The following is a 26,070-nucleotide window of genomic DNA, read 5'->3' as shown; positions in this document are numbered from 1 at the left end:
CCATGCGAATTCTCACATGATTTCACTGAAACCTCGGTTACTGAGTAATTACTTCCTCACTTATTTTGCCATCCTTGTTCCCCTGAGCCTGACTCAGGCAGTTGTGCAGATTAACTTTGTAATTATTGATTCATGGAGGTATATAGCATGGAAACAAACGCATTGGCCTGGCTCATTTGGCCCATGTCCCTCAAAGCCTCTCCTACCCACATACCTGTCCAAATGTCCTTGAAATACTGTAATTTGACTGGCCTCAAGGAGTTCCTCTGGCGGATCACACCACCCTCCGTGGAAAAAGTTGTCCCTCAGGTCTCTTTTAAATCTTTTCCCTCTCACCTTAACCCTATGCTGTCTAATTTTGGACTCCCAAACCCCGGGGAAAAAACTTCACCTATTCTTATAAAGGTAACGTTAGCTTCGGTTTAATATTTTGGGAGAATCATATGCAAAAGAGTTCTTTACTCTCAGAGCTCGGTTCTATGTCTTTCTCAATGCGTTTCAATGTTACACTAATGAGGATTATGCTCACATTAGCTTCTTGCAGTACATTGTGTTTACAGCAAATTATTTTAGTTTTAAAGGCAAGCACTCTTCTTACTCAACTTTGGATACTTAAGATATATTTTACTGAAAGCATTTCCATGTCACTTCCATCTTTAACACCCCAAGTTAGCTACTTGGAGATTGGCATTCCATTACATTAGAAGTAAATTCAGTTCACAACATATTGTTATGATCTCACCTGCAATTCTTATTAAACAAGGCAGATGCCAATGAAACCCATGTTGATCATATTTTTTATTAATTAACCAAATAGTTTTTCTCTGAAACACATGCACAATGCTGTAGATCTGGCTTCAACAATAAATCCAAAGTACCACACAAAAGAAAATTTCACATGATTGAATAAGCCAAGCTATTTTTAAAGCAATTTGAAAGATGTCAAAACTCACAGTAAAAACTCAATATCCCATCCACCTCAACAGCATTCCTTTACAGTACTCAGATGCCAGAGAGAATTTCCTTCATTATCACATCTATAGGTTTGACGTATTCCTAGTTTTGAGAGTTTCTTCCTTGAGTATTCATAGAAACTTAGTGTTTCTCAGTTTTCAGTAACCCTTCGGGGTTTTAGCCGGTAGTTCTGACCTAGACCTTTCAAAGTAAAACCCTTGCACTCAGGTAATCTATTTCCAAACTTATCCAAACTAACTCCTTTCTCTTGGAGGAAGATTCATACTTAAATCTTCAACCAGGACATCTGCAGACTGAAACCAAAAGCTTTACCAGATATGAGTGTTTCCCCTAAGAAAAAACAAAATGAATACCAGATCCCTGTAACTGAAAGCAAGCTAATGCGCTTCCAAGTTAACGCTGTCCACTTGTAAACCTCTCCTAGTACAACAAATTCCCATTCCCACTCCAGGAAGTATCTATCTCATACTTGTTTTAAAACAAAGTAATGGCACCAGAAAAGACATCAAGTTAATCATTAAACACTCTTATACACACAGACCCAAATCTCCGTGCCACTTGTTCAAAATCCAAGCTCTAAAGTAAATTATATTAAAGTATATATAAATCGCGCACTTTGTTTCACAATATGCTGTGAATCAAAATTTAAGACTCATTTGAACTGACTTGAACCTGGTCACAAGCAAAGCGAACCAGAGCCATTCTATTGTGGATGAGACAACTGCAGCCCATCCATACCCCCTACTCTTCGTTAAAGATCAGCCCCATAGCGTCACTACAGATCAAACATATGTTCCCCTGAGCTCAGACTTTTATAATGTGGGCAATTGAATCCCTTCATCAGGCTTCTGGATAGATTGATATTGCATGTTACAATGAGTTAGTAATTGAGGGATGCAGCAGCTCAATAATGCTTTGAAGTTTCCACTAAATGTGTTTGCATGTGTTTGCTCAGGTACAAATGGAGCTAGGCCGAAAATGGCGGCGATGGTGCACTCAGTGGTATCTCTCAGCTGACTCAAGGTACTGTCCCCCTTCCATGGAGAGTCACACCACAAAAGAAGGCACACAGCTCTCCATGGTGTCCTGTTACAACTCCCAAGTCCAAGCTACCAACAGCGACCAAGCTGAGTCGACCATCGCCTGAGAATATTGAGGTGAAAGGACAGTTGGATTTTTGTGCTAAGGGTAATCTGAATATTTCAGTTCAAGGGCCAATTATCCAAGTGCTCATTATTGGTGGTAATCTTGCTTTTCACAAGCATCATAAAATTGGACAAAATAAAAGCACCTATCTTCATTAATATGTATGGTTGCTAAGTACAGCACTCCACCAAGCTATCAACAGTCAGAAAATCACCTCTTCAGTGTTAAACAAAGAATAATTTATATGATTTAGTATTTTTATTTCATCAATATCTTGATGTGCTGGAGATAATAATTTGGCTTTACACTCATCAAGAAATAGCTGCAATATCAGCCGATAAATATAGAGTAGGCTTGTGTGAGGGTTCTCAGACCACAGTTAGTCCTGTATTAAAACAGGAACAAGAACGTTACAGAAACATTGGATATTCCACTTCTAAAATGAATCCTCACGTTGTCCCTATTCCTTATGAAACCATCATCCCTTGCTGCCAATGGCCTGCTGCTCTCCAGTCTTGCATACAAGGGTCATTCTTTATATGTGACTCCAAACTTCACAACAACTTATTGTGTAGGAAGTGCTCTGTGATATTTTAGGGAGGTGATAGGATGTGATGCCGATGCAGACATGGCCCAAGCTTATTTCACAAAACCAAAGGGGGAGTGAAGGTCTACAGTTGTTTTCGATTCATTCGTGGGATGTGGCATCTCTGACTAGGACAGCATTTATTGTTTAGTCCTAACAGCTTCAAGAAGGCACTGAGCTACCTCAGAGTCATAGAGCCATTGAGATGTTCAGCACAGAAACAGACCCTTTGGTCCAGCTCGTCCATGCCAAGCAAATATCCTCAATTAATCAAGTCCCATTTGCCAGCATTTGGTCCATATCTATCTAAACCCTTCCTATTCATGTACCCATCCAGAGGCCTTCTAAATGTTATAATTGTACCAGCCTCCATCACTTCCTCTGGCAGCTCACTCCATACATTCATCACCCTCTGGGTGAGAAGATTGACCCTTAGGTCCCTTTTAAATCTTTCCCCTCTCACCTTAAACCTATGCCCTCTAGTTTTGGACTTCGCTACCCTGAGGAAATGACCTTTGCTATTCACCCCATCCATGCCCCTCATGATTCTATAAACTTCTATAAGGTCACCTCTCAGATTCGGGTGCTCCAAGAAAAATAGCCCCAGCCTATTCAGCCATTCTCCAAACCTCAAAACCCTCCAACCTTGACCACACCCCCCTTTCAACTTTCACAACATCCTTCCCATAGCAGGGAGTCTAGATCAAAATGCAGTATTCCAAAAGAGGCCTAATCTATGTCCTGTACAGATCCAACTTGACCTCTCAACACCTATACTCGATGCACTGACCAATAAAGGCAAGCATGCCAAATGCTGTCTTCACTACCCTGTCTACCTGTGACTCCATTTTCAAGGAACTATGAACCTGCAATCCAAGGTCTCTTTGCTTGGCAACACTTCCCAGTCCTCTCCGTTAAGTGGATAAGTCCCACCCTGATTTGCCCTACCAGAATGCAGCACCTTGCTTTTATCTAAATTAAATTTCATCTGCCAACCCTCAGCCCATTGGCCCATCTGATCAAGACCCCATTCTACTCAGATCACCTTCTCCACTGTCCGCTACACCTGCAATTTTGGTGCCATCTACAAACTTACTAACCGTACATTCTATATTTCTTGAACCTTCGTAGTCCTTAGGGTGCAGTGGTTGGGGAGGGAACAATGCAGAAGAATGAGCTGGAGGTGCAGACCAATGAGATTTTTGTTGAGTAGGAGGCAGTGCTTGGGGGTGGGGATCAGAGAAGGAGAGTTAGGAGCAAAATGGAGTGAACCAAACGGATTGAAGCTAAGAGAAAAGGCTGAGACTGTGATTGGGACTCAAGGGACTCCACAGTCAACAATCCCAAACAGTAGAAGTATTCCACACTCTAACAGGGGGTCAGCAGTGAAAAGGAGAGGGTGAGTGGAGCTGTTAGGAGGAGATCACTGTTTTAGTTAAGAAGCAAGTCAGCTGCCAAAGGCACAAAGCAGTGGTCCAAGGAGCACAGCAGGTATTTTGTGATGTCTGGTTCCAAGAGAAAATTAAAAGTAAACCTCCTGTTTCTCAAGATGACAGCTCCCTGTGAGACTTGGCAAATTTGCCAAATGCCATGAAGAGTCTGATGCTGAGAAATTCAACCTATAAATTATAAATAAACCTGTAAATGAAAAGCAAAGGAACTGTCAAGCTCACTGAAATGTCGCATGGAAATGTCGATGGAATGAGCAACACCAGGAAAATACCCCTTTCTGTGAAAAGCACTGGGGGAGGAACCTGCTGCGTCCTCTTGTGGTCTCCCCATGGAGTGCCTGGTTCTCGTGACATGGACAAAATGTCACAGAGGTGTAAGTGGATCCTAAACTGATTTATTACCTAAACAACACAGTTGGCATTCCAGTGGGCATCTGAGCTGTCAACACCTGCCCGCACCGCATAATTGGATCATGTCTTTTGGCCCTCTAGATCTCCAGTGAAGCAACCTATCCACTCACAGGTACAATGGTGAAATTTAGGAAGGTTTAGAAAAAGGTCATTTCCCTGTTGCTGGATGGAAGTGTTTGTCTGGTAGCTAAGGATCATCAGGAAGCAGGTAGAGGCCTCTTAAGAGTAAACTAGCAGCCATTTAGCTAGAATCTAGGTGTTGTTCAGCAGTAAACCAGGGGTCATTTAGAGGCAGAATGAAGGTTATTTCGGGGGTAGTGTCGGGTAGGGAGTCAATTTTCATGTTGCTTCAGCTCCAAACAGGAACTCGAAGCTTTGTCATGCCTGGTATTTTTTCCACCATTTACACTAACAGCGTGAATATGCTGTTGTATTGCACACAGCTAGATTTTGGATTGACATTCCCAGTCATCTGATCAGAGTGTTCTCAGTCATGGGACCAGGTGGACTAGTAAAGTCACTGAGCACTCAACAGAACATGATCAAACACTGATCTAATTCATCATTGACCCAGTTTATTCATGTCTCACCATCCCACATTTCAGCGACAAATTCAGTGATCACTTACTGTACTGCGTCCGATTCAAACCTACTGTTTCTTAAACGTGAAAATCAAAGCTGCACACGATGGTCTCGATTATCCTACGGTCAGACAGCCACTCTTCCAGTGTAGATAGGAGTTACACATGGCGACTCAGTGGAATCTCCATCACAGCAGATACCCAAGGAATTGCTTGGGAAATTGTAGATTCCACTGGACAATTCTCCTGCACCCAGAACACCCAAAAGTTTCCATTTAAATTGGGGAATTCAGAGTTCCAATGAAATTAAATAAATTGTTAGATTTACATTATTAAATATGTAATCTAACTCCTGAGTAACCCAGGATACGTTCCTCATAGCCAGATCTAGATCCTAGAACCACCCAAACCAACTGAATACCCAACCCCCACCTCCCCCAATGACCCAACTCCCCCTCCCTCAGCAACCTAACCTTCCCCCTTCCTCTAGTGACCTAACATTTGCATCAACCCCCAGTGATCCACCTTCTCTCTCTTCCCTAGTGACCCAACATTCCTTCTCCCCCAGCAACCTAATCTTCCTCCACCCAGCAAACCTGTACCCTCTCCCCCAGTGACCCAACCTTCCCTCCTTCCCCAGTATCCCAGCTTTTCCCTCCCTTAGTGATTCAACCTTCCCCCAGTGACCCAACTATTTCATCTCCCCCAGCAATCCAACATCCCTGTCCTCCAGTGAGCCAAATGTTTCCCTCACCCAACAATCCAGCCCCCCCCCCGCAAACCAATTTCACCCTGTGACCCAGCCACTTAACACCCCCAGCGAACCAACCTTCCCCCAACAACTCAACCTCCCCCCACCCCCAGCAACCCAATCTTCCTCTTCCTCCCTTGTGACCCAACCTGGCCCCGAATTTAACACCTACCCTCCCCATTCCCAGCCAGACCCAAGTTTGCCCACGTAGCACAAACACAGTAAGCACTCACCCAGCCCTGTCTCCCTGCATCCCACCTCCATCCTGCTTGCCATCTTACTCTTCTAGTACCCTAACCCCTGGCATTCTACTTCAGTGACATTCTGACACCCTACCCAACTGGCAGCCTACTTACTTGGCACCCACCTGTTGATCTTGCGCCCTACACCCTCAGCACCCTACCCTCACATTTACCGACTGTACTTAATGTTTGACAGTAGCTGTCATAGTGGCAGTCTGTGATTCGGGACCTTTAAGTCTCAGATCACAGCAGCTGGCTGCCATGAAAAGGTGACGTGGTTTGATTTCCCCCCCCCCCCCCCCCCACCAGTTCTGCGCTCTGAAAGAGCTGTCACAATGGAAGTTCTAATGGAGATCTGAACATTCTCTTAGAAATGTGTAGCTCCTTCCCTCCATCAAAAAAACAAACAAGAGGTGAGCGTCAAACGACATGAGATCACCACTCTTCAGAAAATCCCGCCTGATATTTCAAGTGTGATATCACAAAGCCCAACATAATTGCCATAAGACTTCTTCCCTCTTTCTGCTTCAATCCCCTTGCAATAAAGGCCATCGTACTGCTCACCTCTGGAGAGCTTGCTGCACTTGCTTTGAGCAAGTTTTGAGCAATTTCATGTCCTGTAGAACTGCTTTCCAAATGTCAGCACTCTTCCTATCACAACAAGGAACAATTGCTTAAATGTCATAGAATCCCTACAGTGAGGAAGCAGGCCATTCAGCCCATCAAGTCCACATCAACCCTCCAAAGAGCATCCCACTCAGACCCATGCCCTGGCATAATCTTGCATTTCCTGTGGCCAATCCACCTAGCCCGCACATCTTTGGACTGTGGAACGAAACCAGAACCTCCCAGTGACCCAGCCCTCCCCTCCCTTAGTGACCCAACCTTCCCCCAGTGATCCAACTATTACCCCTTCCCCAGTGATCCAACATCCCTGTCCTCCAGTGAGCCAAACCTGCCCCTCTCCAAACAACCCAGCCCCCCTGCAACACAATCTTCACCCCCGTGACCCAACCACCTAGGCCCCCAGCAACTCAACTTTCCCCCAGCCTCCCCCTCCCCCAGCAACGTAATCTTCCTCTCCCTCCCTTGTGACCCAACCTAGCCCTGAATTTAATACCTACCCTCCCCATTGCCAGCCAGACCCAAGTTTACTCACCCATCACAACCACCTTAAACACTCACCCGGCCCTGTCTCCCTGCATCCCGGAACCTGCCCCTACTTCGCAGAACCTCCCAGAGGAAACCCATGCAGACATGGGGAGAATGTGCAGACTCCTCACAGACATAAGCTCAAGGCTGGAATAGAACCTGAGTCCTTGGTACTGTGAGGCAGCAGTGCTGATTACTGAGCCACCAAGTTACCATCAATGAAGAATTACATGGTCCCTTTCACTAAAGACCCCATTTAGAAGATTTGGTCCTCTCAGTATTGAGCATCTATGGATTTGATCTATCTGTCTGGGTTTTGGGTTGACAGTAATGAAGCAGAATTCCCAATCCGCACTCTTACCTAATGAAACACCTGCTGGAAGGACGAGAGTGATGCAAAATCTTAATGAACATTAAATCTTAAAAATGCAAAGCTGTTCACTTTGTTTCCTCACCAATTTCTCTCAATCCACTGTCACATATGAGCAACAGAGCCATAGAGATTTACACCACTGAGAAAGGTCTCTTCAACCCATGACAATCAAAAACAGCCATCTAACCCAATGGTTAAAAATAAAGTGCTGTTGTTTTTAGACATCCTTTCCCCCACCTAAATATGGTGAGGAAGATCTCAAAAGAGGCACTAATGACTGACAAATCTCATCAGACCATAAACTACAGCAGACAGTGTGAAACTGATGCTAACGTTGGCAGCAAGACAACATATGCAAGGAATGTTCCTTTCTCACTTGTATGGAGAATTGCTTCGACTGTTTCCAACTATAAAATCTAAATAGATGGCTGTCACAGAAATGTATTAATCATTCCTCTGTCATTGTAGGATGCACTGTCACATTGGTCCAAGTCTCCGCATTTCCTTATTTCCAACTCAGCCCAGACATTAAGCTCAATCTCCACTGCAGGATCCATCCCAAAAGACACAGCCCAGCAGATCATGCAGATGGCATCAGAGTGAATCTTCACAGAAGCCATTCCCACTTTTTTTACAGCAGTAAGTAAATGCTGTTTAAAAGCCCCCAAGTCTTTTTAACAACTTACTAAGACAAAGTAAGTGAATTGAGTGGGATGGTAGGGTGCCAGATGGCTGGGAGAGTACCAGGTGGCTAGGGGATGGGTGGTGGATAAAGAGGTCAGGTGTTCAGAGGAGATAACATGTTGGGTATTTGCTGCCCAGGATGGCTGCCTTGGACATCCAAGAGACAGTCAGCTGTGCATAGTGTTTGAGTGTCTGGTGGGGGATTGAGGGGGTGGGAGGTGATGGAACAATATGTTCCATCAATAGGAGTTAGATCAGGTTTTAATCCCTCTAACAAATGCAGGATAATCATCCAGATACGTTAGTTGGGACCCTCTGAAGTTTGCGACCCTAACTCAATTCAATTATGGAAGAATGTCTATGACATCCAAGAAGTCACAACACACATCTTTCAGAGTATGTACAGTCTGGTGATTAGAAGATCTTGGTTCCAGTCTCCTAGCTGTACCATTAATAACCAGCAGAGTGCCTTGTGTAATTCTGCCTTTATTCTGAGCTTCAAACCTATGTCCTTGTCATTGCTAAGATAATTATTTCCATCTCCATTGCCCATCCATACCCCCACCCTGAAATATTTACCTTTAATCTTCACATATCCGGACTCAATTCCTAAAATACTCTACTTACTGGTTGCCTTCCTTCAGGAAATCCAATTGTTGCAAGATACAATATCCTGTATCCTGCCCAGTCCTCACTGCCCACAATACAATATGTTTAAAATCCTCGGCCTTACTTGTAAGTTTTATCTCGTTCTTTCCATGCTATCTTTGCAATCAATATTCTCTCCTGAATCCATCATTCCAGCAGCATTGGACTTTGGTGCATCCTCCGCCTCTTTACCACCACCACCATACCCCCCCCCCCCACCCCAACCTTCACAAGTCCCTGGAAGGAAACCTCTCCATCTTCCCTGTTCACAATCAAAATAACATTCCAAAAACCCTACCATGCTCTTGATTACTCATCATATTCTCTTTCGCCCCTAGGCCATTTTCCTATGTCGATAAAACTGTGCAAACCATATAACAACAGAAATGCTGGAGCAACTCAGGCTGGTAGCATGTGTAGAGAGAAAACAGAGTTAATATTTTGAGTCTGGTATGACACTTCTTCAGAACTGAACTCAGACACAAAGCATTAACTGTTTCACCCACCACAGATGCTTGACCTGCTGACTATCTCTAGCATTCACTGTTTTTATTGCAGATTTATGCACTATTTTGCTCTTATTTAACAGCGTACACAATGTTCTGGAATGACTTGTGTTGTTCTCTCAAGAGTTAAATGTATAAAATAGTTGCTGCCAGTGCGGACCCACAATTTGGGGACTGGGGCATACACGAATAATGGCTTTCCATAAGGAAAAGTAATCGGAATGTGTATCCAGATTGAGCAAGCGGTGTACATGCCAGAATTGCAGCTCTTTGATGTCTAACACCGCAGCACAATGGCTGATGGTCTTAAAGTGACACACACGTGAAGCTGGATCAACTTGGTCGCCCAGAAATTTCCTCACAAGAGCACTCCCTGAGTAAAGATCAGAAGGGATCTCTGGAAGATCATTCTCTTTTCTTTTAACTTAACCTATTTTTCTATTCAACCTGATCAGAGATTTTATTACTCTGAGCAGATGGGACCTGAGCCCAGGCCTCCCAGTCCTGGGCTAGAGATACTACAGCTGCACCGTAAGAGGCCCCCATGGTGTTCTCCTTTAGGCCTGATGGGTAAATTGAGGGCATCATGGGACAATTCAGACTCAAGGTGTTGATGTTTAAGTTTGTTTTCAAATGAGCGTGTAAGTATTTTGAATTAATCTGGCCCAGATAAGTTGTGACACATTGCTGGTACAGGTGGGACTTGAATCCTACACTACCACATGAGCTCGTGATAGATAATTCAGAGATAATGTGACACACTTTGAGTCTGGTATCATTCCTCAAGCGGCACAGAGAAAATTAGCTTGACAGTTTCTTCTGGGTCTCTCAAGTAACACCTTGATTGAATCAGATGTATTTCACCAGAAAATTACATCTTTTCTGGAATGCAGAGAAACTGAAGAAAACTGAATTCTAAATGTAAATGGGAGAAGGGATATGATACAATTAGTTTTGTGTTGTTAACAGCCTGGAGATTAATGAGTGTCCTGAATGTGAGCTTTTAGGTTACTTCTAATCCCTAAAATGATTTGTGTTTTTGTTCTTTGAAAATTAACAGCGCCAAGATGAAGGGAAAGAATTTTTTCTCCTGTGTAAGCTCTCACAGAAAGTCACTCACACTCAAGCATCTCCAATTAAAGTGAAGCCTTTGCAAATATCTTGTATCATACAGGAACATTTAAATAAGTATTGAAGGAAAGCAATTAAAATGTTAAGGCCAGTAATTAAAATTTTACATTGCTCATGCATATTAAATAGTGAGATTATAAAGTCAGTATGAGAGTTGTCACTGAGCCTGTTTCCAGACAAGAAGGAAGGAAAGATTTGCATTTATGTAGTGATTTTCATAACCATCAACATCACAAAGTCCTTTACAACTGATGAAGTAATTTTGAATGGTGGTTACTGTTTTAAAGAATGAATCGCAGCAGATAACTTGTGCACAGCAAACTTCCATAAACAGCAAACGTGGTTTTTGTGATATTGACTGAGGCTTTGGTATCAGCCTCAGTCAGGGTAAGTGCCTTACTCTTCTTTTAAATTGTACTGTGGAATCTTAGACATCCATCAGAGCAGGCAGCTGGCCATTTTGTTTCTCAACATTGTTCAAAACATAGAAACTGGGAGCTCGAGCTGATGCCTCCCTTTAATATGATCACAACTGATCTTCGATCTCAATGCGATTTTCCTACTTTCTCTCTATACCTCTTGATGTCTTTAATATCTAAAAAATCATCAGCCTTTTTCATTAATCTACTCAGTGTCTAGGCCTCCACAGCCTTTTAGCAAATTCCAATGGTTGAGCATCCTCTGAGTGAAGAAATATTTCGGTATCTAAGTCCTAAATGACCCAATATTCTGAGTCAGTATCCCTTAGCTCTGTATTCCCCAATCAGGGAAGTCCTCCTCCCTGCATCGAGTCTCTCCAGGTCCACTAGAGTTTTACTTGTTTCAATCAGATCCCCTCCTATTCTCCTGAGCTCCAGTAAATACATGCCAAACCAATCTCTCCTCACACAATTATCCTGCTATCCCTGTTACACTCTGTTACCTCTTGTTACACTCTCTCTATGGCAAGTATATGTCCTGCTCAAGGTGTTGATGTTTAAGTTTGTTTTCAAATGAGCGTGTAAGTATTTTGAATTAATCTGGCCCAGATAAGTTGTGACACATTGCTGGGGAGATCAAAACTGTATGTAATACTCCAGGTGCACGTTCATCATTCTACTATTCATTTCGATCATGGTTTGCCTGTCTTGAATTAATTGCTCTCAGAAGCAATAATACCAACAAAAGTCTTAAAAATCTCAGTTTTAAACTATTCAATTGACCCCCAATCTTGAACAGCTTTTAGTACATCTGTACAAGCTGATTTATTAGACAAAAGAACACCTCAGTAATTATATCTCTTAGGAGGCACCCAGTAGAGTTGTTTCTTTTCATTTTACGGTCCCTGCTTGCTTTGATTATTTGTTGGTAATTACTGCTATTTTTAGTGGCTTTTAACTTCTGAGCACTGTCCCTTGCATTACTGTGAGAATCTGCTCTTTACATCTCTCCTTTGATTTCCCAATTTCACTAGCATTACACTGTACAACCATATCTAGCTCTGCGCTGTGGCCCACTCACTTAACACATGCTGCATTATCTACAGTGTTGAAGAAATTTCAAAGCTTGTTCACTGTCTGATTGTATCTGGGTGTTGAATTTCCCTGCGTCTAACTCTAACTCCTCCTCCCTGCACAGGTTGGAACTTGGATGCCTAACAGTCATTCTGTTCCTAACCTTATAACAGGACAACATGCAATGGGTACACTGAAGAATGAGTAGTTGCATCGTGAAGGGTCTAGGCCCGAAACGTCAGCTTTTGTGCTCCTGAGATGCTGCTGGGCCTGCTGTGTTCATCCAGCCTCACATTTCATTATCTTGGATTCTCCAGCATCTGCAGTTCCCATTATCACAGAATAAGCACCAGAGCAATTTTTTTGTTTAAATCTCTTTTCAAGAGAGATTTTTCAGGCTCCTCAATGGACTGCAGCCTCAAGTCAAGCAAACATTGAAACCAAACTTCCAACTAAGCCTGAATGCAATGTCCCCAGCCATGCCTAAGTTTTCAGCCAATTATCTTTTGGAATGCAAGCTTCCAACTAGGGTCCAGGCTTTGAGGCAATACAGTCTACATCCCAAACTCCAGTTAGCCTGATTCCAGACACAAAGACCCTCCACACTTAGATTTCCAACCTAACCCCAACTTCTTGTTAATCAGGGTCTCATTCAAAACTTCCAGCCAACTGGGTCAAAAGCCAGTCTACCAAAACAATTTCTATTTATATTGCACCCTCAATGTAATACACATCTCAAGGAGCATTTCAGGAACACTTTGAAGCAAAATGCAACTCTCAGCCATACAAAAGGATCTAGATGACTAAACTGTTGGTTAAGGGAAAGGCTTTGAGAAGAGTCTGTGAAGAGGTTTAAGGAGGAAATTCCAGAGCTTAAAATTTTGGCAGCTGAAGACATCGTCACTAATTGAAATCAGATATATTCAAGATGCCAGAATTAGAGGACTGCAGAAAGTCACAACACTCAGGTGGAAATTAGAGATCAGAAAGGACAGGTCTCTGGAGGGGTTTGAGAGTGAGGATGAGAATTTTACAGTCAAGGCAGTATTTAACCTAAGCCATTGCAGGCCGATGACCACAGTGGAGATGAGTGAGCAGCATTTGGTGCAAATACAAGCCAGAACATCAGAATCTGGGGGCCTCAGTCTTGCTGACGACAGATTGCAGACCTTGATAATCCAGTCAAGCTGTGGAGTTAAGTCACTCAGTGATTTATGGGCTGATTGCTTCAGTTCTTTCTGGAGCCAGTCCAGAATGAATATCATACCAAGCTCAATGTTTGGTTACTACAATCATTCCATCAACAATTCAGAACTTCCTTGGTTGCCATTGAATAAAAATTCTACCAATGATCCTCAGAGTTTAGATTCTTACATTGATCTGTACCATACTCTTATAAAGCAGAACACATAAAAGTGTTTTAAAGTTTCTTTAAATAGGATTCCTCCCAATCCTGTTAAGTTGTGGTAAATTATGGCCATTTCAATATAGGACAGTAAGAGAGCAACTTTAGAAACTAGAATGTGGCTGTAGTTGCCGTTATCTCATTCAGCACAATTAATGTGTTCCTTTAAAAAAATCAAATAAAGTGTGCTGAATGAAAATTACCCTTTTAAAAATACATTCAAGGGATGCGGCTGTCACTTGCATATCCCTATTTGCTTTTGAGCAGGTGGTAGTGAGCTGCATTATTGAACCACGTGCAGTAAATTTAATGTAGGTACACCCACAAGTGCTATTAGGGATGGAGTTCCGGGATTTTGACCCAACAATAATGAAAGAATGACAATATAGCTTCAAGTCAGGATGGTGCATGGCTTGAAGGTGGTCTTGCAGGTTGTGGTGCTCCTTCTGGCTGGGACAGGTGGTGGATTTGGAAGAGGTTGCTGAAAGTGCATGTATTCATTGAGGCAGTACACCTTGTAGATGATACCTGTCGCTGACACAATATGTTATTGGTACTGGGATGGAATGTTGCTGATCATAGATAGAGTGCCAGTCATAGTGCCAGGCTGCTTTGTCCTGGATGGTGCCAAGCTTCTTGAGTGTCGTTGGAGTTGCACCCATCCAGACAAATAGGGAGTATTCCATCACATGCCTGACTTGTGCCTTGTTGATGGTGACAGGCTTTGGGAACATGTGAATTGCCATAGAATTCTAAGCCTCTGAAATACTCATGTATCCACAGCATTTATATAGAACATCCAATTATTTAGCTTATCAGTTCAGTTTCTGCTCAATAATAACCCCCAGTATTGACAGCGGGAACTTAATGATGGTAATACCATTGAGTGTCAAGGCATGATGATTATATTCTCTACATTGCAGATGGCGATTGTCTGGTAAACATGTGGCACAAATATTATTTGCCACTTGTTAGCCCCAGGCCTGGATATTGTCTAGATCTTGCTGCATTTGGACACGGGCTGCTTCAGTATCTGAGGAGTTGTGAATGATGCATCACATGGTGCAATCATTGGCTCACTTGTTGAAGTCGACATCATCAGAACAGATGCGACGGAGACAGAGGAACTGGGAGAATGGAGTGAGTCTTTACAGAAGGCAGGTTGTGAGGAAGTGTGGTCAAGGTATCTGTGAGAGTCATTTGGTTTGTAGTGGATATTTGTGGCCAGCCTATCATCTGAACTGGAAACAGAGATGTCAAAGGAGGGAGGAGTCACAGATGGACCAGATGAAGGTGAGAGGAGGGTAGAAATTGGAAACAAAATTGATAAACTTTTCCAATTCCAGACAAGAGAGAGAAGCAGTTCCAGTGACATCATTGATGTGGCAGAGAAAGAGTTGTGAGGAGGGCCACAGATAGGACTGAAACAAGGAATGCTGCACGTACCCCACAAACAAACAGGTGTAACTGATGCCCATGGCCACCCCCTTGACTTGAAGAAAGTGACATGAGATAAAGGAGAAGTTGTCCAGGGTAAGGGCGAGCTCGGTCATGTGGAGGTGGTGGTGGGTGGGGACGGTTCAGGCCATTGTTCCAGGAAGAAGCAGAGAGCCCTAAAACCACGCTGATGGAGGATGGATGTGTAAAGGGATCGCATGTCCATGGTATAGAGGATATAAATTGAGGTTGTACACAATTCTGCTGTTGCTGACGGCCAGTTGCAACTCATGGATACCCTGTTCTCCCAAAAATTATGGAAAAGGTGTGTCATGTTCCTGACCAGTGATTCTTACATAAAAAAATGTTGACTACCTTGAACCTAACCAGCCCAAGTATTCTCTTATGAACTTTACTAATTCTCACTAACTCTTAATAACTTACTACTGAAATTCTTCCCATTTGCCTCCGCCTTACCACTTCCCACTCATTGGCACTATCAACTCTCCCACTCACTGTTGCTCTCCACCCTTTCACTCAATACTTCCACCAGCCCACTCAGTACTTCTCTTGCTCTCTCAACATGTGAGAGGGGGAGCAAGCAAAGGGGTCAGTGAGTGATTGGGAAGGAAAAAGTGAGGAAATTCGGAAGGAGGAGTGACCAAGAGAGTCGACAGAAGGGAGCAGTGAGCAGGAGGGAATGTGATGCTCGGGGGAAGGTTGTGGTAAATGAAAGGGAACGAGAGGCAGAAGGCAATTTGAAACAACTAGGCTGAGCATTGCCAGCCATAACCCAAGTTCTTAATGTATGTGCAGTAAACTGCAATGGAACAATATCACAAAAATAGAGGCATCACAATGTGGAGAATTTCTTGATTTAGAAAACAAAAAAAAGTGTTTTGTTAATTTTGAGAAAAAATACCCTTTGCTTTATCCAGCTTGTCTTGACTTAATTATAATGACACAATCGGAAAGGAATCCTCAATTGAAGCCTTGTTTCTTATGTGAGATGCCTTATTGCAGAATCTTTCTAGATCAGTTATTGACAGGCTTACAGCTAAATCTGCTTTTCCCTGAATCATTGAAAAGTTGCTTATTTTAGCACAGAACATGTGCCCATCAAAGATAATCATTATCAAATGAGAAACCTCTGGCATAAAATGTATGACTCCAACTGTCCAAATGAATAATAAAAATGTAAAATGTGGGATATTTCAGGAAATGAAATGGAAGGAATTTGCTTTCTCAGACAGAAGCACACTTCACATGAAAATCAGAACAATCAATTGACAAAGGGCTGAGTCACAATCAAGCAGAACGAAAAGATCTGGATAGTAAAGTCTAGAATCTAGTCTAAATCAGTATCTGTGTTTATTTCAGTCATGGATGTTGAGCATAATATCAATTTGTAATGTGGAGCCCAGTAGTGTGAAGTTAATGTGATATGTTTGAACTGCCTTTGTTACATCCGATATTAATTCCATCAGTTAATTATATTAGTCTATCTCGTATTGTCAAGCTGTTTAATGTTATGAATTCTACATGTCTATTATCTCACTGTATTAATAAAGAAGCGTTGACTCATGATTTATGCTCTGACGTACTCTTTGATGACTTTGGTAAGGAAAGATTAACTTGATCAGCATACACTTATCCTAGTTTTGTGGTGCAAATATTAATATAATTGATCTGGTTAAATTTAACACAGCTCAAACAACCCAATAAAAGCATCGAATGTTCCCCTGGATCGGAAACAAAAGTTCCCGAGTGTCTTTGATGAGAAATTAAGATGAAAGAATTAATCTATCTGGTCTCAATTGACATCTCTTAGTGTAAATGTTTGTCTTCTTACAATTATCCATGGACAGTCTCCACAGGAACACAGCAACTGGTAGGGCTCAATTAGCATTTCCAAGATTATGGCCAGTCTGTTGCTTAACTCTACCTCTGAATTGGTCCTATATTGTCCAGTGCCAATAGTTAACAAAAACATATCAATTTCAGATTTAAAATGAACACTTAATCCAGTGTCAACTGCTATTTGCCAAAGTCCCAAACAACTATCGAACATTGTATGTAGGTGTTTCTTACTTTCACTCCTGAACGGTCTCACTCTCTTTGTCTCTTTATGGCCAGAAGAAACAGTTTCTCTCTAGACACCTTATCAGTTAGATTTTATGTTTTGATAATTTTGATCAAAACATGCCTTAGCTTTCTAAATGTAAGAATGCAACCTTAGTTTTTGTAGGTGTTGATGGCAAAGCCAATATTCACTTCACTTCCCATATTGCCCTTAAGGGAGTGGTAGCGAGCAGTTCCTGCTGAACTGTTACGATCCATTTGGTATAGATACATTCACATTGCTGGCATGAGACTTTTCTGTAGTAGTTTCAGGGGCCTAAGAGACCAGCACATCACATGTTGGCCAGACCAGGTAAGAATGGCAAATTTCCTTCTCGAAAGGACACCAGTGAATGAAATGGGCTTTTTGTAAAAATCAGTGACAGTTTGGTGGCCACCATCACAAAGAGCAGCTTTCAATTCAAGATTAATTAATTATTTAAATTTATTGTTGGGGTGGGATTTGAATCCTGAATTTGTAATTTGTAATAAAGGGAATCAAGGTTATTGCTGGGAATTGGAAATGTGGCGTGAAGGCCAAAATGAGATCAGCCCCTTTTTTTTACTGAAAGATAGAGCATGGTTGAGGGGTTGAATGGCTGACTCCAAATCTGCATGTTAATAGCTTTACTGTTTTCAGCTTTCATTCACACAATGGCTTCAAATCTTGTCATTCTTTTATACTCTCTCAAATTTGGATGTGATCTTTTGTGTGAGTAATAAATACAGCAATAATTCAGGCTCTGAGACAAATCACCACACGTTACATCTGGCTAATTATCTGCCAATTATCCCTACCCTCTATCTCTTGCCGTTTAGCCAAACCCTTAAACAAGTCAACCATATGTTTTCAATTCCATAAACTTCAAAGGAAATATATTAAATATCTCTTAAGTTCATAAAGATAATGCCTGCAGCCATTTCCATGCCCACAATTCCTCTTTTAAAACAAATTCAATCAGGATTCTCAGGCATTTAGCCATTCTGTGTATACATTGTGTCCTCTCTGCCAGCCCAGAACTAACTTCCACCTTCTCATTTTTCTCATCAAACATCATGTCCCCTTCTTTTCCATTTACCCTCACCATCTATTTTCCTCCTTCCCATTTTAAAGTCACTTTCTATTCCTTCTCTTCCTACCTGCAAGCTTCATTCTGGATCAACCAATCAGGAGGCTCTGAGCCTAAACAAAAATGTGGCTGATGGGAGATGACAGCCCCCACCCTTCCACCCCTCCAACACCCACTTACATACACACAGTCACACAGACAGCCACACACACACACACTCTCTCTCACATGCTCTCCCCAACACACCCATACATCCACACAAATACACAGCCACAGACATACACACACAATGTCTCATAGGCACACACACACTCTCACACAGTCCACCCAACACACCCATACATGCACGCACACACTGTCACACACAACACCCCACATACCGTCTCTCGCTCTCTTTCTCTCTCTCTCACACACACACACATACACACACACCTCCCCCAGACACACTCTGACACCCAACCACCCATACTCTCATGTACACATTCTCAACCCACTGACACCCTCTCTCTGTCTCTCTCTCTCTAGCTATCTATCTATCTCATTTACTCACTCACTCACATACATACTCTATCTCACTCTCATTCACACACTTACTCTGTCTCACTCTCATTCACACTCATACCCACTCACTCACTCACTAATTAACTCAAACAAACACACACACACACACACACACACACATGACTACGTATTCCAAGGTAATGGGAACTGCAGATGCTGGAGAATCGAAGATAACAAAGTGTGAAGCTGGATGAACACTGCAGGCCAAGCAGCATCTCAGGAGCACAAAAGCTGATGTTTCGTGCCTAGACCCTTCATCAGAGAGGGGGATGGGGAGATAGAACTGGAATAAATAGGGAAAGAGGGGGAGGCGAACCGAAGATGGAGAGAAATCAAGATAGGTAGAGAGGAGAGTATAGGTGAGGAGGTAAGGAGGGGATAGGTCAGTCCAGGGAAGATGGACAGGTCAAGGAGGTGGGATGAGGTGGTAGGTAGGAAATGGAGGTGCGGCTTGAGGTGGGAGGAAGGGATGGGTGAGAGGAAGAACAGGTTAGGGAGGCAAGGACAGGCTGGGCTGGTTTTGGGATGCAGTGGGGGGAAGGGGTGATTTTGAAGCTTGTGAAGCCCACATTGATACCATTGGGCTGCAGGGTTCCCAAGCGGAATATGAGTTGCTGTTCCTGCAACCTTCGGGTGGCATCATTGTGGCACTGCAGGAGGCCCATGATGGACATGTCGTCTGAGGAATGGGAGGGGGAGTTGAAATGGTTTGCGACTGGGAGGTGCAGTTGTTTGTTGCGAACCGAGCGGAGGTGTTCTGCAAAGCGGTCCCCAAGCCTCCGCTTGGTTTCCCCAATGTAGAGGAAGCCACACCGGGTGCAATGGATACAATATACCACATTGGCAGATGTGCAGGTGAACATCTGCTTGATATGGTAGGTCATCTTGGGGCCTGGGATAGGGGCGAGGGAGGGGGTGTGGGGACAAGTGTAGCACTTCCTGTGGTTGCAGGGGAAGGTGCCGGGTGTGGTGGGGTTGGAGGGGAGTGTGGAGCGGACAAGGGAGTCGTGGAGAGAGTGGTCTCTCCGGAAGGCAGACAAGGGTGCGATGGAAAAACAGCTTGGGTGGTGGGGTCAGATTGTAGATGGCGGAAGTGTCGGAGGATGATACGTTGTGGGGTGGTATGTGAGAATGAAGGGGGTCCTCTTTGGGCGGTGGTGGCGGGGGCAGGGTGTGAGGGATGTATTGTGGGAAATGCAGGCAATGCGGTCACTGCGGGGGGAAAGTTGCAGTCCTTGAAGAACTTGGACATCTGGGATGTGCGGGAATAGAATGCCTCACCCTGGGAACAGATGCGGCGGAGGCGGAGGAATTGGGAATAGGGGATGGAAATTTTGCAGGAGGGTGGGTGGGAGGAGGTGTATTCTAGGTAGCTGTGGGTGTCAGTGGGCTTGAAATGGACATCAGTTTCTAGCTGGTTACCTGAGATGGAGACTGAGAGGTCCAGGAAGGTGAGGGACGTGCTGGAGATGGCCCAGGTGAACTTGAGGTTGGGGTGGAAGGTGTTGGTGAAGTGGATGAACTGTTCGAGCTCCTCTGGGGAGCAAGAGGCGGCACCGATACAGTCATCAATGTAACGGAGGAAGAGGCGGGATTTGGGGCCAGTGTAGGTGCGGAGGAGGGACTGTTCCACGTAAACTACAAAGAGGCAGGCATAGCTGGGGCCCATGCGGGTGCCCATGGCCACCCCCTTTGTCTGTAGGAAGTGGGAGGAATCGAAAGAGAAATTGTTGAGGGTGAGGACGAGTTCGGCTAGGCGGACGAGGGTGTAGGTGGAGGGGGATTGGTCGGGCCGGCGGGACAGGAAGAAGCGGAGGGCCTTGAGGCCATCTGCATGAGGAATACAGGTGTACAGGGACTGGACGCCCATGTTGAAAATGAGGTGTTGGGGGCCAGGGAATTGGAAGCCCTGCAGGAGGTGGAGGGTGAGGGTGGTGTGATGGACGTAGGTGGGGAGTTCCTGGACCAAAGGGGAGAAAATGGAGTCCAAATAGGTGGAGATGAGTTCAGTGGGGCAGGAACAGGCTGAGACAATGGGTCGACCAGGGCAGGCAGGTTTGTGGATTTTGGGAAGGAGATAGAAATGGGCCGTGCGGAGTTGGGGAACAATAAGGTTGGAGGCTGTGGGTGGGAGGTCCTCCTACCAGCCCAGCTCATCCCCTGCCCCACTGCATCTCAAAACCAGCCCAGGCTGTCCCTGCTTCCCTATCCTGTTCTTCCTCTCACCCATCCCTTCCTCCCACTTCAAGCCGCACCTCCATTTCCTACCTACCACCTCATACCGCCTCCTTGACCTGTCCATCTTCCCTGGACTGACCTATCCCCTCCCTACCTCCCCACCTATACTCTCCTCTCTACCTATCTTGTTTTCTCTCCATCTTCAGTCCGCCTCCCCCTCTCTCCCTATTTATTCCAGAACCCTCACCCCATCCCCCTGTCTGATGAAGGGTCTAGGCCCGAAACGTCAGCTTTTGTGCTCCTGAGATGCTGCTTGGCCTGCTGTGTTCATCCAGCTTCACCCTTTGTTATCTTGACTGCGTATTCACATTGGCAGACACCACAAATTGTCATGGTGATTATATAGCTATCACTGTCTGTCTTTCCCTGGTCTTTTAAGCCTCAGTCATTTCTCCTCCTTCCAGGAGTCTCACTGTCTAATATCCATTTCATGTCTCCTTTTGAATTGTCTATTTCCTAACTGTCCGAGACAATTTCAAATTAAGTTCTGCTTCTCTATTTCCCCACCCTTAATTTAGTTTTACCATTCAGTTTTGTGCCTTTTTCATCTCACACATCTCTCCACTTCTCAAGTCCCATTTGCTCTCTCTCCTTTCCCATCTCCTTATTAACTCATTTATATATGTCCTTGGCCAACATTATATTGCCTACTCTAGGATTTTATTCCTCAATAAAGATGTCCTGGAATCCTTATCTCCTCTAGAATTTATTCTAAGAGAACATCAACTGGCTGATGTTCAACTTCAGGATCACATTAAAAGTGGCCACAGATGGTGCCTTCGGTGCCAATGCAACCAATTTAGGTCAAAACTCCAAATGCTTTTCATCATCATTTTCCCCAACCTCTCAAGACAATCCATAAGCCATAGGAGCAGAAATAGGCCATTAGCCCATCAAGCCTGCTCTGCCATTCGGTGAGATTATGGTTGATCTGTTAATCCTCAACTTCATTTTCCTGTCTTTTCCCTATAACCCTTGATTTCCTTTCTGATTAAAAACCTGTCTATCTCAGCCTTGAATAAACTTAAGGACCAAAACTCTACAGCTCTCTATGTTAAAGAATTCCACAAATTTGCTACCCTTTGAGAGAATAAATTCCTCCTCTGTCTTCAATGCGTGACCTCTTACTCTGAGACTATGCCCTCTGTCCCTAGACTCTTCCCCAGACAAGGGAAACAACCTCTCCACATCGATTTTCGCAAGGCCCCTAAGAATCTTTATGTGTCATTCTGGTCTACTCTCATTTTACTAAACTCTAATGCGTCCAAGCCCAGCCAACACAACCTCCCCTCATAAGAATATCCCTTCATATCCAGGATCAACATAGTGAACATTCTCTGCACTGTCTCCAATGCCAGGATGTTGTTTCTTAGACAAAGGACTAAAACTATTCATGGTCTTCCATCTGTGGTCTGACTATTGCCATGCATAGTTTTAGCAAGGCGTCCCTATTTTTATACTCCATTCCCTTTGAAATAAAACCAACATTACATTTGCCTCCCTAACTACCTGCTGAATTTGTGATTCATGCACAACGACTCCGAAATGTCTCTGCACAACAGATTCCTGCTGACTTTCTCTATTGAAATAATATCCAGCTCCTCTATTCTCCTGCCAAAGTGCACAATCTCACAGTTTTCCACATTGTATTCCATCTGCCAGGTTTTTGCCCACTCACTTAAGCTCTCAATATCTCGACTTAGACTCTTCACTTCATTCATATGGGGAGGCACTGGCCTATTGGTATTATTGCCAGACTATTGATCCAGAGACCCACCTAATTTTCTGGGAATCTGGCATGGCAGATGGTGGAATTTGAATTCAATGAGGTGTTATGGACCAGACCAGACATTCTCAAATTATGTTAAGAAGGTAGAAGAAGATTCTTTTTCTTATTTCAAAGGTAAATGCGAGGTGATGTGTTCCAGATGCAATTCCATTGGTCAGATTACTTAACATTTAGCAAAACACAGTTTACTCAAAGACTAAAGTTAAAATACAACAATAGAAAGAGGAACTTGAAAGAACAACTCTTTTGGAAAACTTAACAGAGTAATTGATTATTTTGCTTGTAAGTAGCAACTGATCCAAAAAGGTAACATCCCATAAACACACCAGTAGTAAAAAGTTAAATTCAGAAAACAGATAATATTACATGCAGCTCTCTATTTCAGGAGGAAAACACATATAAATTTTGACAGAAAACTCAAAGCGAGACTGTGGCAGTCAGGAGAGAATCACTACCTTCCAACCTTGCTGAGACTCTAGCAACAACAGCTGGAAGCTAACTAGCAATCCTGGATCTGTGGGAACTTGACCACACCTACTCAGGCTGCATCTATTGTTCCAACTTTTAAAAAAAACCCAAGGCCTCACAAGGTTTTATCTTCTCAAAGACTGCTTGGTACCTGCCTCACAATCTCTCCATAAAAAAAATACAGGACAAAATACACCCCTTAAAGCCACAGTATCATCACAGAAGAAAATAAAACCTGGAACTAAGGGTCTAATGATAATTATGAATCCATTGTCAATTGTCAGAAAAACCCAAGATAATAAAATGTGAGGCTGGATGAACACAGCAGGCCAAGCAGCATCTCAGGAGCACAAAAGCTGACGTTTCGGGCCTAGACCCTTCATCAGATTTTATTATCTTGGAATCTCCAGCATCTGCAGTTCCCATTATCTCTGTCAGAAAAACCCATCTTATTCACTAAAGTCCTTTAAGGAAGGAAACTGCCATCCTTACCCATCTGGCCTCCAAGTAACTCCAGACACACAGCAATGTGGTTGATTCTTAAACTGCCCTCTAGGCAATTGGGGATGGGCAATAAATGCTGGCCTAGCCAGTGACACCCACATTCCATGCTGACCAAGAAAAAACAATCCTCTTCTTCCTCACCACTTGCCTTTTCACCTATTTTTGGGTCATCCGCAGACTCAATGATAGCATATTGGCTTGTACGTGTTTATTCCTAATTCAAGTTAGTATATATATTGTAATTAATTGTGTCCTTAGCACTGATCCCTCTGGAACACTATTAATTACAGGTTGCCAACCTGAAAATGCTCTTCTTATTCCAAATAATTAGTCTCAAGATGGCATTGGAGTGGGGCTTCTGAACTTGGGGCTCATCCACTCCATCCGCTGTTCTTTTCATTTCTTTACTTTTTCTCTCTTTTCTCATTTTTCTTCCTCCTCTTCTTTTTTCTCTTTTATTTTGCTTACCTCTTAGGAAGAGATCAGGCATGGCGATGGCATCTATCAGCAACGGTAAGTGAGCCCATCAGCACACACTCATGGCTGTTGTGGCAGAGGTGTGTTTTGGTTCACTGAAGCATCTGTGTCCACCACAGATTCATGGAGGCATTGGCGGAGATGAGTTTGGATCCAGAACAAGATTCAGTGGCATGAACAGCAGCTGCAGCGGCGAGCTAGGCCTGAAGTGGAGGGGCAGGGTCAAATTTGGGCTGGTGCAGGACCTAGCAGCTTTGGTGCCAACTGCATTGGCAAGCTTCAGCAAGGACTCCATAGTGTCAAGGGCCTTGGTGAAGGTAAGATGGCACCAAAGAGTGGGAACTTTCATTCTAGTGGCAGTGGCATGGTGGAAGGGACTCATGCCAGGCCACCAGGCCCATGGTCCATGGGGGAGCACTTAACAAGAAGGACTGTAAAGTTGAACACTTCCTATTTTTCTTCATTCCTCTGCCTCTTTATTCTATGTTTTGGTTTTTTTTTTCTGGTGACACTCTCCAACAACACTTTCACTGTATTTTGTAAAAAGATACACATGATAATAAATACATCAAATAAATCTTCTATTAGTCAATCCTCTACCCAAGTTAATATACTACCGCAGCACTATGGGCCCTTCTCTTGTTCAAAAGCCCAATGTGTGATATCTCATCAAAAGCCTTTTGAGAAGTCAAATATATTACATCTGTTGCAGAAGGGTGAGGAGTGGGGCTGCAAGTTGGTAAGGGGTTAGTGTGCCAAGTAAAGGGATAAGTGTTTAGAGTCAGTTGAGGCATTTTGTCAGGGGGCAATGTCAATCAGGGCATGTCAAGGTTGGATTGCAAGTGTTTGAGGTCGGAGGGTGACATCTGTTCCAACCGTGCCAGATCAGGTGCGAGGATGTTGGGCTGGGAGTTAGGGAGTGTCAGGGAGGTATGGTTGTGGGTTGGTCAGCATGTGTTCAAGCATCAGTTTAATAGCTACCCAAGAGTTAGAGCAGGTTTTTAATCCATGAATGTTTTCTGTTGACTAACTATTATGCTGTAATAAGTCAGTTACCTCCAAAAGCTCCAGTTATGTAAGGAGCTTTTCCAGAGGCAATTCCACCAGAGTCAGATGCAGTGGAAATTGGCCTGGTCCGGATACACAACTCCCATCCACCCTGCAGCAGGAACTACTTGGTATCAGACACATTGTTCCTTTGCCAGCTCTTTCAGACATCAGCCCAGTTACAATCCCACATCCTTTGATCTACCCCACCTGTCAGGCAAAACATTTCTTGCGAAGTATTTATCAAATCTTTATTTGAAATATTGCAGTGCTTCTGTAGCATTTTCAGGAAATGCATTCCGAATGGATATCAACACGGATATCATGTCTGTAAAGCAAAGAGAAATATATTGATGTATTTTTTAGAAAATTATGTGAACATTTCAATCTGACAGATACATAATGCCAATTATGTTTCCAGACTTTTTTTTACAATTCTTTGATGTTGAACATTAAATGGATGTTGTTACTTTATCAGTCATAATCTCCAGCTACCCTGTCTATGGAGAGAATTGTCGAAAATTCGCACTCCTCCTTATGATCATCATTGATCTCCTCAAGGCACTTCCTCTTTTGAGGCTGAATTTCATTTGGTGAATATTACAGATCAAGACATAGACAAAGAATAACATAATAGTTGTGCAGGAAACTGGAGAAAGCTGCCCTGAACCACTGAAAATGCAGAAATCATTCTCCAACATTTCTTTTTTGCAATTATTCATAATCCTAAAATTTTTTTGAATTAACAAGTTAGGAGCAGGAGGTGGTCACACGCATCCTTTAGTCTGTTCCTCCATTCAATAAGATCACAGCTGATCTGATT

General features: G+C 43.4%; 1 protein-coding gene across 3 annotated transcripts in view; it reads left to right on the top strand.

The window, feature by feature from the left end:
• The window catches only part of LOC125466395 (vasoactive intestinal polypeptide receptor-like), a 175,968-nt gene extending 159,426 nt beyond the window's left edge, over window positions 1–16,542 (top strand). Inside the window, exons 13-14 of one of the 3 annotated variants that reach the window (XM_048560835.2) lie at window positions 1,931–2,132; window positions 16,191–16,542. In XM_048560835.2, the coding sequence (XP_048416792.1) occupies window positions 1,931–2,122 (192 nt within the window). In that variant the 3' untranslated portion in view covers window positions 2,123–2,132; window positions 16,191–16,542. Of the gene's footprint in view, window positions 1–1,930; window positions 3,114–16,190 lie in introns of those variants that run through there. The other 2 variants (XM_048560836.2, XM_048560834.2) reach the window with 2 other exon arrangements.
• Window positions 16,543–26,070: the final 9,528 nt, after the last annotated feature.

The sequence above is a fragment of the Stegostoma tigrinum genome, chromosome 31 (genome assembly GCF_030684315.1).
Source record: "Stegostoma tigrinum isolate sSteTig4 chromosome 31, sSteTig4.hap1, whole genome shotgun sequence".
In the NCBI taxonomy this organism is placed as follows: domain Eukaryota; kingdom Metazoa; phylum Chordata; class Chondrichthyes; order Orectolobiformes; family Stegostomatidae; genus Stegostoma; species Stegostoma tigrinum.
The sequence above is the reverse complement of the archived record's forward strand: the minus strand, read 5'-3'. Positions and strand labels throughout refer to the sequence as shown.